This window comes from Mycteria americana, chromosome 1 (genome assembly GCF_035582795.1).
Source record: "Mycteria americana isolate JAX WOST 10 ecotype Jacksonville Zoo and Gardens chromosome 1, USCA_MyAme_1.0, whole genome shotgun sequence".
Taxonomy (NCBI): domain Eukaryota; kingdom Metazoa; phylum Chordata; class Aves; order Ciconiiformes; family Ciconiidae; genus Mycteria; species Mycteria americana.
Window position 1 is genome coordinate 216,073,959 of NC_134365.1, and position 18,454 is coordinate 216,092,412.

Sequence of the window (18,454 nt, forward strand, 5' to 3'; positions counted from 1 at the left end):
GTCCATTGCAACTTGTAGCTGGTTTGATACTTTCTCAAAGTCACCATATACACCAAATACAAACATCAGCATGTCAGAAAATTACCTAAGGGAGGGATGCCGTGCAGTGGTTAGAGCACAGGACTGGAAATAGTTCAGGTTCCATTCTTGGCTCTGCCACTGACTTGCCGTATGGCTTCAGACAAGTCAGTTAATTGCTCAGATTTCCCCATCTGTAAAATGTGGAAAGCACTTCTTATCTACCTCACCTACGTGAAGTGAGTGTTCATGTCTGTAAAGCTGAAGAGTTGGGTTTTTTTTTTTTATTAAAGGTAACACAAAAAATGGTGATCCCAGAATTTTAGCCTAAAATTTTAGCAGACAATCCAAAATCTTCACAGTTACTTAAATCTTAGAAGTATTTAGAAATGCGTCAATAGTAAGTAGATATATCAATGACTATTACTGAAGACTCTTACCAGGTATAACACAACATTGAACAAACAGAGACTGACAGGCTCAATTTTCAGGTTAATAAAGAAATGCTAGATTGTGATGTGACTTTCGAGAGGAAGATAATTTCCCCTTTTATCTCTCACCCATGAAACAAAGAGGACAAGCTGAAACAGCAGATATTTTCCAGAAAGCAAACAAGATGAGCCAAAACATTTTTCTCCATTTCTAAACTCTAAGCCTATTAAAACGTTGAAATTTGTATGCATAACTCAATACACTCCTCACCGCATCTTTCTCAAAAGATGCTCTGCTCAGCAAAACTGAAGGACAAGTAAACTACCTTTATTTTTGAAGCTACCATATATATTGGCATCGCCTCCATCACTCAGAATTCTCTGTTATTTCCCTACAAACAAATGTGAGATGGTACACAAAATGCAAAGTACACAGCAAAAAGTAAACAGGAAAGTAGAATACATACACTGCTTATTATGAAGATGCATTAGATAACTGGAAAGATGTTTAGGAAAAGCTATAGCTCATAAAAAGAAATAAGTGAAGTAAAATTTCAGAACAGGATTATTCCGATGCCTACAAAACTTTGAAGCAGCCACTCCCAATTTTTCACATCATAAAAGAACGCATTTTTACAAGCATCTGATTTATTAAAAAAAAAAATCTGGAAATAGTCACATAGTTCAGGAGTTTACTATTTTATTAAGTGTCATTTATGTAGAAAAGTAAAAAGAAACATCTTTATAAGAGATTTTTAATCCTCCACCAGTATAACCAATGGTGCAAACAGGCAATATGTTACCTATATTGGAAGTATTCTGGAACACTGCAAAGCAGCAAAGAGAGAAATGGCTTTGAGTAAACGACTAAATGCTCTAACACTCAAACTAATCTTGAAGTAACATTCATGACTTTCTAGAATGCTCTTGCTTGCCTCCTTGGTTTAAGGACTTGCCCATATCAATAAGATAATCTTAACATCTCATTCACTCCATCCTAGTAACTGGGCAGAATGGTAATTTGGGTGTTCTGAAGTAAATTTCAGAGGGAAGAGTTCCTTATAAATTTTGTCTCTTCAGTTAAAGAGATCTAACCACAGCTTTTTGCCAATTTGCCTTTGTAGTTAAATGAAATACAGCCGCGAATTTGTAAAGAGGTTCCTTATTTTCTTTTCAATAACTAACTCTGGATTTTCTTGCTTGCTATGCATAGTTGTCACAGCTGCCTCCTTTCAGGCCTCATCCAAGTTATCACCTGCAAATTTGATTTAACATTAGACAAAAATGTAAAATGTGTATTCAAGTTCCCATGTATGCAACATGGGCTATCTGGCAGACATCTTCACAGACCTGACTTCTCACAGCTAAGTTTCTGTAGCTTGCTGTGTGACTGCTGAAGACAGCAGTTATGGGGCTGACAGAGCTGGTCAACAATTAAAGTAACTTTGCTACTAAGAACTCTCATATCAAAATTCTTTGTAATCACTGCATGCTGCTACATGATTTTAATCCATACCCAGATTTTACTTTTTCCGCTCCCTTCATCCACTTGTAGCTTGTCTTTGCAAGATCTGCATTTTTAAGGAAGAAACAACCCACAGACATTTATAGGAAACATTTATAGGAACATGGTCATAGCAATTAGAGCCTTAATCCAACTCAGAATTCTTACCTCCCCAGGTACTTCCTACTTGTGGAGCAGCAGATATAGGATGTACAGACGGATGAAAAGTTGGCTGCAAATCAAGCAGATCATTTGGCAGCTTTGAAGTGCTACAAAGACAAATTAATACAACTGTTTGAACTACATCACAGTTTTCAATACAAGGCACATGCTAGCGGCTATCAACAGTAAATAAAGCTTTGTTACAAACTGGTTGTTACAAAATGCATAAGCCAAAAATCAGAAAGTCTGGTGAACTTCATATTTTCAGTTCTGTAGACAAGTGTTAATTTAGTAAGTTCTATGTTATGCCAAGTGACTTTTGTCAAAGCTGCCTAAGATCGAAAGACAACCAGTCTTCTCATCTTCCTCACAGTCCACCACCAGGGCTATAGCACGTTATGTTCAGCCATCTTCAGCAACTTTTAAAATAACCTCATGAAAGCCCTGCAGTATGACAAAAGCAGACTGACAGAATGAACTCTAATAGGTCGCACCACCAAAATGTCACATCTAAATTCCACAACTCTCATCTTTTCCACTATCAACCACTGCTGAGAAACTGGCTTACATCTATGAGTTAAAGAACTTTGGGGAATGCAAAATATAAGAAGCCTTGAAACACTATGTCACACATCAGTCATGTGAATGAAAACTCATTTAAATGCACATTTTAGACTATTCAAAACCAAATTGAGACCTAAGAACACTCTTCATTTCCATGTGATGAAGTCAAATACAACTGCTGCAATAATTTCAAGAGTCAAATAGGAACAGTAAAATTCATCCTCTTGCAGAGAGTTCATTTCATACTTTAAATTAGTCCTTAAAAAAACACGGAGTACTGGCATTCACCCAGAATTTTTTAGCACACGAAATGAACCAAAATTTGCACGTACGGCCGCTGCTATGGACAGAAGCTAAGTCCCTGCCGCATCCAACCATCTGTCGAAATGAGACTGGCACAAGAGTTTAAAGGCTAGTAGCCACATCCTAGATCTCTGTATAGTCTCTTGCTGACCCAATCATTTGTATCATTCAGTTTTTACTATTTCATTTCAACAGTGACTGAAATCACATTTTGCCACTACTGCTCGTATTAAAAAGCAGCATGGTCTGGCACAGCCCTGTAATGTGAGCAGCAGAACCCAGATAATTTTTGAGGCAAAGCTTGTTCAAGTTAATGATACAGGGATTAATCAGACACATTGCATCTAATAGTAAGCAACTGAACTTATGACCCAACATATCCCCTTCATGGCAGCTCCTGCTGTAAAATCTGTTCTTTGCTCATAGCAGTCATACTGCCAGCAACTGAATTTAAACATGAAAACAAACTAGCATTTGGGGTTTTTAGAAGAAAATGCTCTTGTCTTCACTATGTAGCATTTCTGTTGTTTGAAAAAGCTTTATCAGATGTGTTTATGTTTCAGACCTCTTAAGAAGCAAGATCAGATATTCAAAGTTACTAGTTCAAAGCATATGCCCATTTCAAATATTTTGGCTTCTAAAAAGCAATCTAAAAGAAAATCTTTTTTGAGGGAAGTCTTTCAGTTACTAACACTGACAGATTCTCTAGCTTCTTATATGCGATTCAGCTATTTTTCCCCATATTTGGTGTCAAGTAATTTCTACAATAGCTTTCTAATGGGGAAAGAAGGCTGTCAAAGTGCTGACTACTTTTAAAGAACAGCAAAAAGCTAAAGGAGACAAGTAGATTCTTATGTGAGCTCTAACAGAACAACTAAAAGCAATCCTTCAGGTTTAGGATCACACTCAAAGCAAAAATATGCCTTCAGAGGGCTATTTCCTTCTATTCTGATAAAAGCACTGTACCTTCTGCTACTACTTTATTTGATATGTATTTTACAGAATGAAAATCTCACACTTGCTCATACCAACAGTTCCTGCTAGTTAAAAGATCAGGATTAGCAAGCAGCGAGTACTCTTGCACTACCTTTACAAGTCCTTGCAGACAGAGATGTTCCAGATACAACTCAAGACCGCAAAACCTGCCTCTCTCCTCTCAAACCCTGTTTCAGGCTTTCCTTTTTCTGAAAATCTACCAAGGACATTTGTTACCACTCTACTTTTAAAGATCTAGAAATGCAACATTAAATTCAGTATTCTCTTTATGACCTCCCAAACTGAATTTTTATTCGACTTTTCCCAAACTGACTTGTAAGGTTCTTTGGGGACAAAGCATGTGTGTTTTACAGTTCCAACCATCTGGCTTGCCGACTAAGAACAGTTTACAAGGGCTGTCAGCAGTTGGTTCTTATCAGAAACTGTTCTGCAAATGGACGACGAAAACACACTTTTTATGTTATTTACGGCAATAGTTTATTTTCCCCATCAACTTTACCCAAAACGTAATTTCTTATCACATCGCTAATGTACTCTAAACCCAACCAATCTTCTGCAATGTACACTCTGCAGCAGAAACGTAAAGGAAACCCTAGCTGCAGTGTATGTCACAATGAAGCAACACCATTAAGCATACCTGTTTGAAGAGCTAGGGGTAGAAAAAATATCAATGGCTGGTGTAGTCATTACGCTTCCGGCTGCAGTTGACACAGGAGAAGCTGCAGTTGTTAAAGAGGTATGAGGTTTCTTTGCAAGTTCTTTTAGACGTTGCTCCTGTTGGGAAAGTGAGCTGGCGTAAGAAATCCAGAAACAACATTTGTGTATATGACTTTGGAGGTAAGTAAAGCAGAACTAAAGAATTCTTTTTGTTTATTCCACACTAGTGTCGGCTACTTATAATTACAAAAGTCAGTGGTGCCACAAATCCTTCAGAAACTATTTTAACAAACCCTCTACAAGTTGTATGGTATAGGTATATAAGATTCTACTTCCAGCGCTTTGCCAACAGTATGTGTTCAGTATTAAATAGCTCTGTTTCTCCCCCTTGCTCCTTTAAGAATACTAATAAGCTATCAACAAAAACACAGGAAAAGTGTTTTCAATTGAAAATTCTGTATGCCTACCTTTAAAGCTTTTAAGCGAGCCTGCTCTTCCTCTAATGCAGCTTGTTTTTCCCTTTCATCAACTTTTGTGAGGGACAGGCCAGTGCTTGCAAGGGAAGAGACTGCATTGGAAAGGGTGGTAGCCCTAAAGTAATTGGACAGGAGAAAAGCTGGCTGTCAATAGGTGACACATGATAGGAACATCTAAAGAACACTTTGCTTGTATCCACCCAGTCTCCTTCTGAACTCTTTATAACATTGGTTATATCTTACACTGTACAATACAAAGTGATAAGTTTAAATAAGATACACCACATGAACAGCAAAATGAAAACACCTAGAAATCATGCTATCTACGCTTACACACTGGATTTTCCCCCTTAAATGTTTCCCCTCCAAACTGCATCACAGAATTCATGTTTGAAGCCTTTGCTTTCTTCCTGTTTGCCTAAGATGGCATTATTTGTAGATACACAGGAATCTCCAATAATTCAAACTGTTACTAATTTAACACATTTAGTTAAGAAACTATCAATGCAACCAGTATACCCCAGAGGAAAAGTTTGCAATTTATCATCATGTTTAAGAGTGTGCAAAAAGATTTAAAACAAATACTTAACTTTTAAAACAAACTAAAGTAATCTCACAAAAGAAATCAAATATTCTGAAAAGTAGCTAACAAAATGGTGCTAATCCCTAATACTGTCACTACCATAAAAAAAGAACATATAAAATATTACTGCCTTATTTTTTGAACATGCAATGAGGAAGCGTTATTTAATTTTGCAAGTCTTCCCCCTGATATTAAGCTTTTTAAAATTTAAACAATGAAGTTAGTTGCCTAGAGGACTTCTCTAGATTGCACTTTGTGTTTTAGCAAGCGCTCAAAATCAGTGAATGCCTTTTACCATATACATTATGGCTTTAATCCCCAATTACTTTAAAAATCTGTTTTTAATGTAATGACTTCTGGAAGCATTTCCTTGCTTTTGACAAAACAAAGGATTAAAGTTGAGATATAAGAGTCTAAGGACATTAATAAATAAGTGTTGTATACCTTACAGAAGTCTAATTATTAACATAAAATGAACATTTGCAGGCAGTAAATGAAAAAAACCTTAGTTTCTCTTCAGAAGTTCAAGATTAGATGTTGAAAGTATAGCTACTACACGAGGGATTCCACAGCCAAGTGCTTGCAGCTCCTTAGATTCTAGTTCTGTTGACCTGGAAGAAGCTGTCTTAAGTAGTCAGCAGAAGATATGATAACTTGCTATTCTATCATTGCTAATACAATGTCTTCAACATAGCCTACACAAACCTTAGTTTATAATGAAATCAAAAATAATGGATTTAACATTTGATTCAACAATTGTTTAAAAGGACAAGGGCATAAGCACCTGCTTGCAGCTGTGGAATCTTTGATTTTCTTCCCTTCTAGAGAAGCTAAATGTTGTTCCAAAGCATCAAGAAGGCTACTCGGTGCCTGCAAAAAGAGACATTCAGGAAGAGATTTGAAGAATCTAAGGTGAAGCAAATCAGTAGTTAAAAGATTTTCAGAGAACGCAGCTGTAGGGCAACCGGTACAACAGCTCAGAATACTTACACTGCATCTTGGCATGCTGTACATATTTAATTACTTAAAATGTCAGGTGATGTACTCCCCACACTACATTACTCTGTCATAATGACTCACCAGTACTGAAATATGTCAAAAGATATTAAAATTAACAGCTAGGAACCAGCAAGCAGACAATCGGAAGCAGTCACTATTTCAAGAGACACTAAGAAGGAAATTGTACCTAAAGTCTTTTCTATGTGCATGCTCTGCAAGCCTTCACAATGATTTAAATGAGCATATAACCAAAAGCAAGCTTGTTAAAAACCACAGCTTCATAATATCATGTAGAAGTTTAATTATGTGAACTCACAGATATAAATTGTATCTTCAAGCATGATAGAAATAAGGTTGTCTTAAAACTCAATTAGAGTACGACAAAAATGATCTAGAATATTTTACAATAGGCACTGACAGAGGTTGGATTTAATCACAAACTTGGAAATAACTTGGTGACAACGTACACAAGAAAGCGTAAGTGAATGCCGTAATGCCAAGTTTTTCTGTTTACGCAACCCCAAAACAGACATGTACTTGCAAACACATAATAGGTTTATCTACCTGTGAGAGATCTGGTATGTCTCCTCTGTCAATTCCAACTTGCTGTAATAAAACAAATGAGCTTTAGAACCTGTTTGCTTTTGTTACAGGCAGAGATGTTCAAAAAGCAAACAACATCAAGATGAAGTAATGTAAAAACCACAAGCCTGTCCATATACACTTTAAATCTCCACAATCTGAACTCTATAACGGTTGGTTATAATAAATTCTTCTGTTAAATGTATACACATTTGAAGTGGGTGTGTTACAGAGGTATTTTAACAGATACAACATTAGAAATAAAACAGAGTAAGAATTGAGTGTTTCAGAATTTTAAGGCTAGAGAAGCTTTCCTATCCCACAACTTGTGTGGTAAATTCTCAGACTTACTGATATAGAGCATATATTTGCTAAAACAAAGCACCTTCAAAGTTTTGTAAAGAAGCTCTTTTCTAAAATGCAGATCAAACTTAAGATGTTCTGCAGCAGGATATATATTGTTACAATAGAAAGATTAATACTCTCAACTTCAGTTGATAGTGTTATCAGCTGAAGATAGCTGCAGGTAGTATCTCTGACAGAAATATTCTGTCAGGACAGACAGCAAGCCAAGCTTTACGCCTTAATTTTTTATTAAGAGAGATACGAATAGTGAAGGAAAGCAAAACAAGAACAGGAGAACATCTCAACTGAGGAATTCCATAATACTAGGACACCAATTCAGCAATGCTTCAGAAACAAGAAAGCAACAGATTAAATACATTTTTAAAAAAAAAACCAACCCAAACAAAATGTTTTGCAAGGTAACTGCTTTTTCCTCTATAAACACATCTATAGCCAAGACATCTTTAAAAACAAACAAACAAACAAAAAAATCACACGTTCATCTACTTGTCTCAATTTCTTATTTGCGAAGCTGTTCTTTAGTCTAAAACTTATGGCAGAATTGTGGGTTTCAAACTAGAATACAGCTAGCATCACAGAAAGCAGCAGATCACCATGAAGTTACTTCATTTGTTTAAAGCAAGGCTCTTCTTCAAAGAAAGCTCACAATTGTTACGTAACCAAGGAAATTTTAAAATGCATATTTATACACCCTCCTTAAGCAAAAAGGTAAGCCAGTAAGTACTTGTAGTCAGGTTTTTCAGTACAGTCCTCAAATGAACTAATCACCAGGGTAGAGACTGACAAGATGACCCTTGATGGAACTGCAATTAGGCTGGAAGGAACAAGTATCTGCTTTATGAGAAAATAAGCACTTCATAAGCTGTTTCAAATAAAGGGCAAAGTTTGGCTGACTAAAGTTTACCTCTGCAACTTTAAGGAACTCTGAGATCCGTGTCATTCTAGTGAGGAACTTCTTATATATATCAAGGCCTTCTTTGCACTGGTTCTTTTTCATATCAAAGTATTTTTCTATAAACAACAAGAATACGTGCATTTAATAAGAAATCAAGCATTCTACAAAAGTTATGCAAAGTAAAAGCATATAAAACAAGATAAACAGAAAATGCCTACAGATCTGTTTTCTTATGTTAACTGCAGAAGTCACTATGCCTAACTTGCACCAAATGACAAAAGCTCCGTCGAACACAAGCTAACGATCACATGTATGCAATTACACCTTACCTTGCAGGTACTAGATCTCACAAAAGCATAACCACCCTGAAGAGGACAATCAAGCTTAAGAATAGGTCATCCAAAGAAATGTAAATTCATCCTCTTGGGGGGGGGGGGGGGGGGGGGAGGCAATTTTACAATCTGGCAGTCAAACATCTACTCTATTCCAGTGGCCACATATCAGGCAAGATTTTGATATTCTCTGCCAGACTGATGCCTCTTGTTATGGTGTGGTCTACAATGAAGTGCAACTGATTACAAAACACCGGTGCTGAAAGCAAGAGGGTCCCACCTTCCTTCTTGAAATAGTGTTTAAGGCCTGCTTCTATATTAAGCTTCACTCAAAACATGAGCAAAAGCAACTGCATGCTAGTTCTTACTGGGGGGAAAAAGAAGTAGACAGGGGCTTCAGACAGGAAGCATGACTGTCCTTCATTGACTAATTCTGGATTTTGCTTTCCATTTTGCAAACATTGGGTAATAACAGCAATCAGGTAGCTTGATCCAGTCACAGGATACAACCAAACCAAGCAAATCAACAGATTACCTTCAACTTAATTATTTTCCAAATTTAGGCTCCCCTGCATCTCCAGTGTGTGCAAATGAAAGGGCCTGAAGTCTGAATTTGTAATTCCCCTTAAAATACAAGATATGCTCTAGAAACATAATCCAATCAATAATTAAAACCAACCAACATTAAAGTATTGATAGCCAAGCAGTCACAGATGCTGTGATTGCAAGTTTGTAACTGACCGTAACTTTTTCCACTTAAAACAAAACCAAAGCTGATCTTGTTTCTTAAAGAAAAAAACATCAATGCCATGATTTGTGTTTGACACATAGTTCAATGAGACAAAAAAAAAAAAACCCTAACAAAACAGAGCAGTGCAAGAAAAAAAAAATTAAGTGAAGAAAATCTTGAATTGGCTTTGCTTTCAGAAATTTACCCATCCTTGTATACAATGCAACAGAAAACGCAATTGGACAGAAAAACCTTGGAAATAAATCTGACTTGGAAATAACGGTAATATTTTGATGTTTTACAGTAAGACTATTTCAACTTCTCAAAAAAGAGCAGCTCTTTGCGATTGTTTACTGAACTCCCTGCCCAAAGTTTAACACTGCAGAAAGCAGTTATATTTACCCAAGAGGTTAATAATCCCTTCGTTGTATGCCGCGAACAGTCTAATGGCATCTTTGAAGAGGAGCATGAAGGCAGCATTAATTACACCATTTGTAAGTTCATTGCTGTTGACCTAGGAAGATCAGAAAAAAGTTAATTTAACTGAATTGATCCCTTATTGGAAAACTTCTGGTTGAACTCCAGTACTCTATCCCAAGGCGTGCTTTCCAGTCATCTCACTGGCTATTAACAGAAAGCAGCAGCGCAACAAATCAACACAGGATCACTCAGCACAGAATTAAATCAAATCATTTTGGCAGACATTTCTGTTAACTGATGTTAATGTTAACTAACATAACTAAAAGACAGAGGGCAGAAATAATGAACTTTTAAATGAACAAACAATTCTTACACAATGTACACAATAAACAACACTAATTTAGCAAAAAGCATTCTCTCCAGTGAGCATCATATTTCTTTTTTCTGGTTTCTTGGGGGTATATCAATGAACAAAATGATTTGGGCTCTTTAAGCTGTGCAGATAACATAGAACCAAGTTGAAGACCTTTAATCTTGACCTATTTTACAAGCTTGTGCACATTTGTACAACAAAATTAACAGTATCTTAGACGTGTACAAGCCGCTAAACTTACACTGAAGTCAAGAAGTGCATCCATTTGATTTTGTATAATTGGTACAGTTTTTAGGAGTTTTTCTGTGCTCATTGTTCTCATCACTCCATCAGCCCTGTTGTGCAAAACAAAAGAAAATTCTTCACCTAAATTTTGAAGGCAATTGTTCGTGAGAAACATAACGTAGAAAATAAAATAGGTCAGAGAAAACATTTAAATCATTGCCATTCAAAGCAGGCATTTTGATGTTTAGGAATGCTGTCTAGCCAATACAACTGTAATAACTGCAGTGTACAAAAGCAACAACTTTTATTAGGCCAAAATACAAGTCCAAGATGATTTTTTATTCAGAGGAAATGAAACCGACAGTACTCAGAAATATAAAGAGCTATGATGCATCAGGTAACCGAAAAAATGCTCTGGAGGTTATTTCTGAAGCAAATTTTTACCTACGCTTTTTCCAATCACCTGATTGTTATTTCGTGTCAGTTTGTATGATTTCTTTTCAACTAAAAGCAGTAAGAAAGAATAAACAAATGTGACAATAGTTTTTCAAGCTTTTTCAGAAAGATTATAGAGACTACATGACACTATTTTAATGGCTGACTACCAATATTTGGTTGTTCATTAGTTGTCCAGATTAATTAGACTAAGACCAAAAATACCAAAGAAAAGCAACAACTAAGGAAGAGATTAAATCACCTCAGTGACAAGAAACTACTACTTTCTGTCAGACAAATCAGACAGCCTTGCAGACACATCAGCATGCACACAGCAAACCAAATGTTTCCTGCAAGTGCAAATCTCACAGTGCATCTGCACAGAAAAGGCTGTGGCTGTTCTCCAGGCTGGAAAGCAATGGGGAGCACACTGCTTCCAGCTTTCTGCTTGTGCCATATACTCCCTCCGAACAACAAACAGCAACTGCAATAAACCTAACATGGCAGGGCATGGGAGCAGAGCCCCTGAGAAAAAAAAAATAAAAAACAACGAGGTGTCAAAGAGGTACATTCCTGCCACCAGAACAGTATTCCTGCTGACTCGCAGAAGGACCTCCAGGCTCATGCTGTGGGCTAAATAATTCACCTTATTAGGCCTAAACCATCTGATTATAAAGCAACTGTGTAACTCTCTAGTGTATCTGCAGCCACCTGACCACACACATATCCTATATGTAGAAAAGGCTAAGTGTTTTATGTTGTTGGGACTCTGACCATCTCTAAAGGCAGAAACAGTGAAAGGAGCCCAGGCATTCCCCTTTTACTTTACCATCACACTTCAAAACAAAATGGACTGTACAGTATTAGCTAGGAGGTATAAGGGACCTGGACAGCCTTCTCAGGCCAATTTCATATGGCTTTGTAACACTAATGCAAGATATCATTAGGCAGCCCACTACTGCAGTTAACTCATTTAACAGTTTTAGGTTGAGACTTTTGTGGGTTAGTTAATTCTTAACTTCTAAGCACCAAGATAAATTACCCTGTGTATGGATGATAAAGGATGCCCAAATGTAAAACTAAAATTACTTTTTTAAACTTAAGTACTGCATACAGAGACAATGGACAAAGACGGAAAGACTTTCAGCCATTACGAGTACATCCTCTCCAGCCTTCCCAATGAAGGAGATTTCCAGATTAATTCCATCATTCACTATAGCATGCAATTTCCCCAACTGCCAGTGCTCTGCACCGTGTTATTTTACATGTAAATAGGTACTTAGTCTCAAACAACTGATTTCTCTCAAAGGAGCTCACTTTCCAGGGAAAAGTTTAATTCCTGTAGACAAACTCTTCTGAGCAGCATCAACTACAATGTTCTGTTAAAAGTATTAATTGCACTACCTTTACAAAGGTAGTAAACTTCATACAGACATTGTGGGACAAGAACAGAGAAACACCAGGAAGGACTGCAAGGTGTTTCGCAAAACACCTGTATATTAAACATTCCAGAGCTAGAAACACAAGTAAATTGCATAGTCCCCTATACTACAGGCAAGACAAAGTAACTTTGTGATCTATCGTGGAAGATTTGTCCAAACTTCTACTTTTTTGATATATACTTTGATGCATACCATTTTTCATTTCTTTATATTAAACTGTTTTTGTTTAAAGAAATAAAATTACAATAACTGAAGTAAAATATTTTTGCAATATACATAACTGGGCAGTTGAGCCTTTGTGTGTCATGGGAGATATCCAACTGAGAAAAGCAGACATTACTGTCTGTACTAAGTTGGAGCCAACATTGGTATTTTTCGCTTGAATTACAGGACATAAGACAAAACCTCAAGATAAGCAAAACAAAACACAGTCCTTACCCTCTTTTTACTTTTGTGAAGTCAAAAGCCACTTGTCTATAGGAAACTGCCTTTTCATTCAGATACCTACTATACCGTCTGATAAATGTTGACATGTCATAACCTAAAAAAAACAAGTTTCAGAAGCTTATTACTTACCTAGTCAATTAAAGATCAAGAACCTTACTCTAAATAAAGTGCAAGATATTAGCACAAGACAGCTTCATTATATTTTTGCCTGATTTTGTATAGTTAATCTGTGTTACAAGGAACTGTATACGTGATTGTAGTCACCATGTAAATCAAACAGACAATACTGCAAATATCTAGAAGACCTGAAGTATGTAGAAGTTTACGCCTTACTTCCTAAGGAAATGACTTCCAAAAACAAAACAAAGTATTTTTATGCAAGTTCTCTCATACTATGATAGAAATTACTACCAAAAAATTACACGATGTATTAATGAAGATGTTCGCGTCAACTCCACAAGACATTCTCTCATTTACAACTGAATAGAAAAAAAAAAAGGCATTGAACGAAACATTAAGACATGACAAATTTTTCTATGTTAAGACAGTGGCGATAGGAAACATTTTGATAACTGTCTGTCTAAGGATACAGACCAAGAAAAAGATCTGTTCATAATCTCTACTGAGACCATGGAAGTTAAGACTCAATGAAATGAGACAATTTGGTAGGCCCTTGGTTATCACTGAGCAGGTTTCTGTCCCCAGGCAACCACTCTGTGTGCCTGTTTCAGTACGTGAGGCAAAAATAAGAACCAGCTATATAAAAAGCAATGCAGAAAGTAAGAAACCACCTCAGGAGAAAAAAAAAAGACAACAGCTACATGTATGATCAGAACTGCACTGAACTGCAATATAACAGTTTGGAAGGGTATATCAGCTGAAAAATCTGAACCAGAGAGAAACTTATTTGCCCATAGTATTAGTCTCAAAGATGGATGGAATGGTCTTCGAACAATCTCCCAAAAAGTTAATTTTTTTCTTTTTTTTTTTTAAGACACAGTTCTTGTCTCACTGACGTGCTGTATCTGATGTACAGACAAAGCATTCTTTGAAATTTAACTTACTAATCAAAATGTACCTCTCCAAATGGAGAAATCTCTTCAGAAACAGGAGGAATACTAAGTCAAATCTGTTTAGCTAAGAAAGTTAGAGGCATTTTTAAGTAAGCCTTTCCCAAAAGATGCAACAAATTCCTCCAGCAGACAGCTTCTGCCATGCCACAACAGCATTTTAAATTAAGAAACGCACTCTAGGGTAAAACAGACAGAAAAATTACTTCTTAAATGACACGGTCCATTAGAGTTACCAAGTTGTATTTACTGTCCCCCAGCATACTACTAACTTTTAATGAAAAAGACGCCTTACCTTGCAATCCACTTTTGTCTAGGAAATTGCTCAAATTAAACAACGTGTTTCTGGACGCCAGATACTGGATAAAACGCTAGATAAAAGGAAAAATTTGAATGCTTTTACTATATCACCAATGAGCTGGTAACAGTACTAGAAACTCTTTTTATCCAGCTTATGAAATTCAGCTTTTATGCTTTAAGACTGATTTCAAATCTGGAAACTATTACAAAAACTCAGCTAAACTTTCAAATGAAGCTAGTTACTATTTTTTATGTAAAAACCCGTGAACAAATCAAAGTCACATAGATATTGCATGAAAGCCTCTGACTGAAAGACTTTGTTTTAAGCCAGAATATGGAACTGGAACCTTCTGAAGAAATCCCCCCAAATACATTCGCATTTTACAGGCTCACAATTATTTCACTAACTTCAATTTTATAACAGTTGATTTCATTTTACCAATTACCACAGCATCTTTGCTTAGCATACAATTTTAATAGTACTTAGCTTAAATATGAAAATAAGGTGATATAAAGATTAATTTGCTTATAAATCAAATGTTAAATAAATATAAGAATCCATATAAAACATTCACACAGTATCACACTTAGTATATCTCATTAGTTACATATAATTCTGAATTATGTTTCACAAAAATGAATGATGCTATTTTCATCTTGTAAAGACACATTTCAGATCACTGGCATCACATCTTATTTAGCAGGAAAAATAATTTTGCTTTATGAACCACCGAGCTGCTACAAAAATAAACCAATCATTCACTTGTAATAACATTTTGACAGAGGAAAAAGTAGTTCTGATTAGTGTAACATGTACTACTGAATTATTTTCATCAGCATAAATACATAGGCTACATAGAAAAAAGACTGGAGAAGGGTAAAAGCACTCAGTACTTGGCTATAAATGAATTAAGCAAAAGCTGGAGCACCAAACGTTTTTCATGGTTTTTTTACAGAGGGATTTAGAGAATCTCTATAAACTTCAAGAAATTTTCATAAGCACTCGATTTCCATGTTCATCGTTCAAGTACTATTTCTAGCTGTGAAAAGTTTCGTCTTGAGCAGCAATCTTACCCTCATTACTTCTGTAACACATTTGGCAAGCAAAATTCGTTTGGCAGTTTTATTCTTAAAATGGAAGATATTTCAGACCATGGTCCCATGAAATACCTTTAATTACTATGAAGTGTATTGGTATCAGTTTAAAATTTATATGACTCAAAGTGCAAGCACAGCAAAAGTGTATAGACTCTATTTTGGAAAGTGTCAGTTATCCCAGTGATAAAGCTTAAAGTCAACATGAGAAGTTTGCCCTCTTGTGGCTTACTTCGCTTCAAAGTATAGATTTCATCAAGACCACAAATACTCTGCAGCTGACCTGCAAGAGAAACCAGTATATGTAATTTTTTTTTTTTAACTTAAAACCCTTCACAATGCAGCCAGTGGAAGCAGTTACATGACGTATAAGAACTCCAAATGCAACCTGAAATGAAAAGTTTTGGTCCTCTCCACAAAATCCTACTTGTAATTTTCTAAAGCTATCCTTCTTAATTCCAAAATTCATATAGCTTACATTATACTGACTGTTTGCAGTAAAAAGAAACGTTTAAAAACACTTTCTAAGAAAGCCTTCAAAGTATAGTTTATTTTTTTTAAATGCAGAAAATTGAAGCTGCTGCTATGCTCGGCATCTCAAAAAATAAGGCGCCACAGGAATTCAAGTTGTGGAACAAAACAACCTCATTCCTTTTTGTTTAAATTGGGGTTTTGTTTAATTGTTCTACAGTATTTGGCATTATTTAGAAGCTCATACTCAAAGCCAGCTCACAGGCACACATTCGCCTTCACTGCAAAAGGTTAGGCAGTGACGGTGGAAATCCGTTCAGAATAGAGTTATCTGGGAGAAAAGACCATTTGGGTTAGCTAGAGCATGAACCTAAAAGTCCTTCCATTTTCAGCTTTCAGAATCCCATTCAAGATCATTTCAGTTGGTTTGGTTGGTTTCTTATTTTTAGAATAACACCACGGAAAACGTACCTCCAGCATTCAGGACACTTACTTTTGATTCTAGAATTACAAACTTTGAAGTAGAAACAAACTAAGTAGACAAACATATAATGAGACCTGTGTTCATGCAGAGTTAAGACACAAAAAGGTAAAAATAAATATTTTCTTACAAAGATATTTAGTGGAAGCATTTAGCTGACATTTATAGGAATGAAGTGCTGTAACTGTTCTCAGACATATCATTTTTTGTATTACCTCATTTCCATACACCATTAGATGATGGGTTGTGATGAGAGATTTGAAGACCACTACCCAGCTACTGTTAGTAGTTCTTTCAAACAAACTGTCTGCCAGTTGTGGGATGTTCACATTCATCTCATTTGTGCACTGGATTAAATCTGCAATACAGAAATTTTTATTATTATGAGTCCTGTGAAGGAAGATCAGTAACATACAAAAAAAATCAGTACCCTCATTTTACATAGTAATATTTTCTATGAAAACTGAGGGCTTTCCAGTAAAATAAATAATTTCTTGAAAAGCACCGTGGCACTGGTCTACCAGAACCTCGTAATACAAACTCCATTCTGTTCACTGCCAAGATTCCTGGTCCTCAGTTGCTTTTGCAGTTGCCTTAGAAGGTCCTGGAACAGAAGGACCATAATGACTTACACTATCGCTGACTAACAACTCCCAACTTTCAAACATCTAAAGCATTAATAGCAAAATAATTCTTACATACTACCATTTAATCAAGTTTTACTGGAAGGTTATGACTAGAATTAATTGTAAATTAGATTTCTGGCCTCAGATTTCTGGCCTCGTAATGGACCAGTAAACCCTTCTAGACATTGGTTCAATGCGAGAATAGAAGATTCATACACTGCTTAGTCTTCACACAATGAAATCAACACCTTCAAAAGGGCAGAGGAAATGTTAAGTGAAAAAAATGAGCCTCTAGCTACAATGTCAGAAGCTGACAGATTAAGTTAGTTACAACAAAGTGGGTTGTTAACCAGAAGATGGTTAGGAGCACAGCAAAACCTGAGGTTGGCTACCTAAAACAAAGCTATCCAATTTTTGCTGAACCTGGACTTCCAGTAGACAAGATCTAGTGACTCTTCAAATAGTTGTTAAAAAAAATTACTGTTTACCTTTCTTCTAGATTTGCTACTGTCACAACTGTATAACCATGAGGAGCCATACTTATAATACAACCAATATAATAATATCTAATAATCCAGTAACTTATTTCCAAATGCCAACGAAGGAAGCAATGACTTAAGATCATGATGCTACAGGGACAAATACAACAGAAGCAACTATATTAACATCCAAATGTGATATAACACAGCTTGCTAGCATTTAATATGAAGCTTAAACTTAATGCAACATAGTACTGATGACATTTTACTACTATTACCACCCCAAAAATAAAACAGTAATTTTCACTCAAACTGCCAGCCCTGCCAAAGGCCATAGCTCAATAAGGATCAAGACTTGAGGAAGCCCTATGCCTGCCTGTCTACAGGCCTCTAAGACTAACTGGAAACATCCGTTCAATCTGAAGGGAAACGTTTAACCTTTGAAGACAGTTTTATCCTGCTATGAACAATCATTCATCAAGGACTCCTGAAAGACAGGACACTCATTCAGCCACAGAAGCAGGTAAGCATGGCTACCACAAACTCAGAACTAGTACAGTCAGAAGTGAAAAAGCTGCTATTTACAAGTTTAAGTATTAAAGGAAGCAAGCAGGAAATGATTTCCACATTCAAAACGTAATGAGATGGAGAGATTAGCCATTCCTTTATCTACAAGTAAAACTGTGATGACTACAGGCATTCATGACCTCATTTTTAAGTCACAGTTATCTATTATTGGATGATGATTTGGGCTGTTAAGACAATGCTAGGATATTACTCAGCAAGAGACATGCTCTGAACTGGATCATTAAAACCAAGCCCTGAAGCTTCTTGATCGTCAGGTCTTCCCACCTAAGTAATAACACAAACAGTTTTGTGCAAGGCGCTCTGGCAGGAATGCACATTAAATACAAAGGCATATACATCACAGGATGTCAAGTCATGCATTTTGGCGTAAGAGGTGCAAATGTGTATTAGAAAGTGAGAACTTC

At 36.2% G+C, this 18,454-nt stretch overlaps 1 protein-coding gene across 4 annotated transcripts in view; it reads right to left on the reverse strand.

Moving 5' to 3' along the window:
- The window catches only part of PICALM (phosphatidylinositol binding clathrin assembly protein), a 71,410-nt gene that overhangs the window by 25,130 nt on the left and 27,826 nt on the right, over positions 1 to 18,454 (reverse strand). For all 4 annotated transcript variants that reach the window (XM_075491193.1, XM_075491192.1, XM_075491194.1 and 1 more), the window contains 11 exons: positions 16,573 to 16,715; positions 14,306 to 14,381; positions 12,932 to 13,034; positions 10,633 to 10,726; positions 10,001 to 10,112; positions 8,546 to 8,652; positions 7,258 to 7,299; positions 6,479 to 6,564; positions 5,103 to 5,226; positions 4,616 to 4,752; positions 2,122 to 2,222 (listed from right to left, as the gene is read on the reverse strand). In XM_075491193.1, the coding sequence (XP_075347308.1) occupies positions 2,122 to 2,222; positions 4,616 to 4,752; positions 5,103 to 5,226; positions 6,479 to 6,564; positions 7,258 to 7,299; positions 8,546 to 8,652; positions 10,001 to 10,112; positions 10,633 to 10,726; positions 12,932 to 13,034; positions 14,306 to 14,381; positions 16,573 to 16,715 (1,125 nt within the window). The remainder of the gene's footprint in view (positions 1 to 2,121; positions 2,223 to 4,615; positions 4,753 to 5,102; positions 5,227 to 6,478; positions 6,565 to 7,257; positions 7,300 to 8,545; positions 8,653 to 10,000; positions 10,113 to 10,632; positions 10,727 to 12,931; positions 13,035 to 14,305; positions 14,382 to 16,572; positions 16,716 to 18,454) is intronic.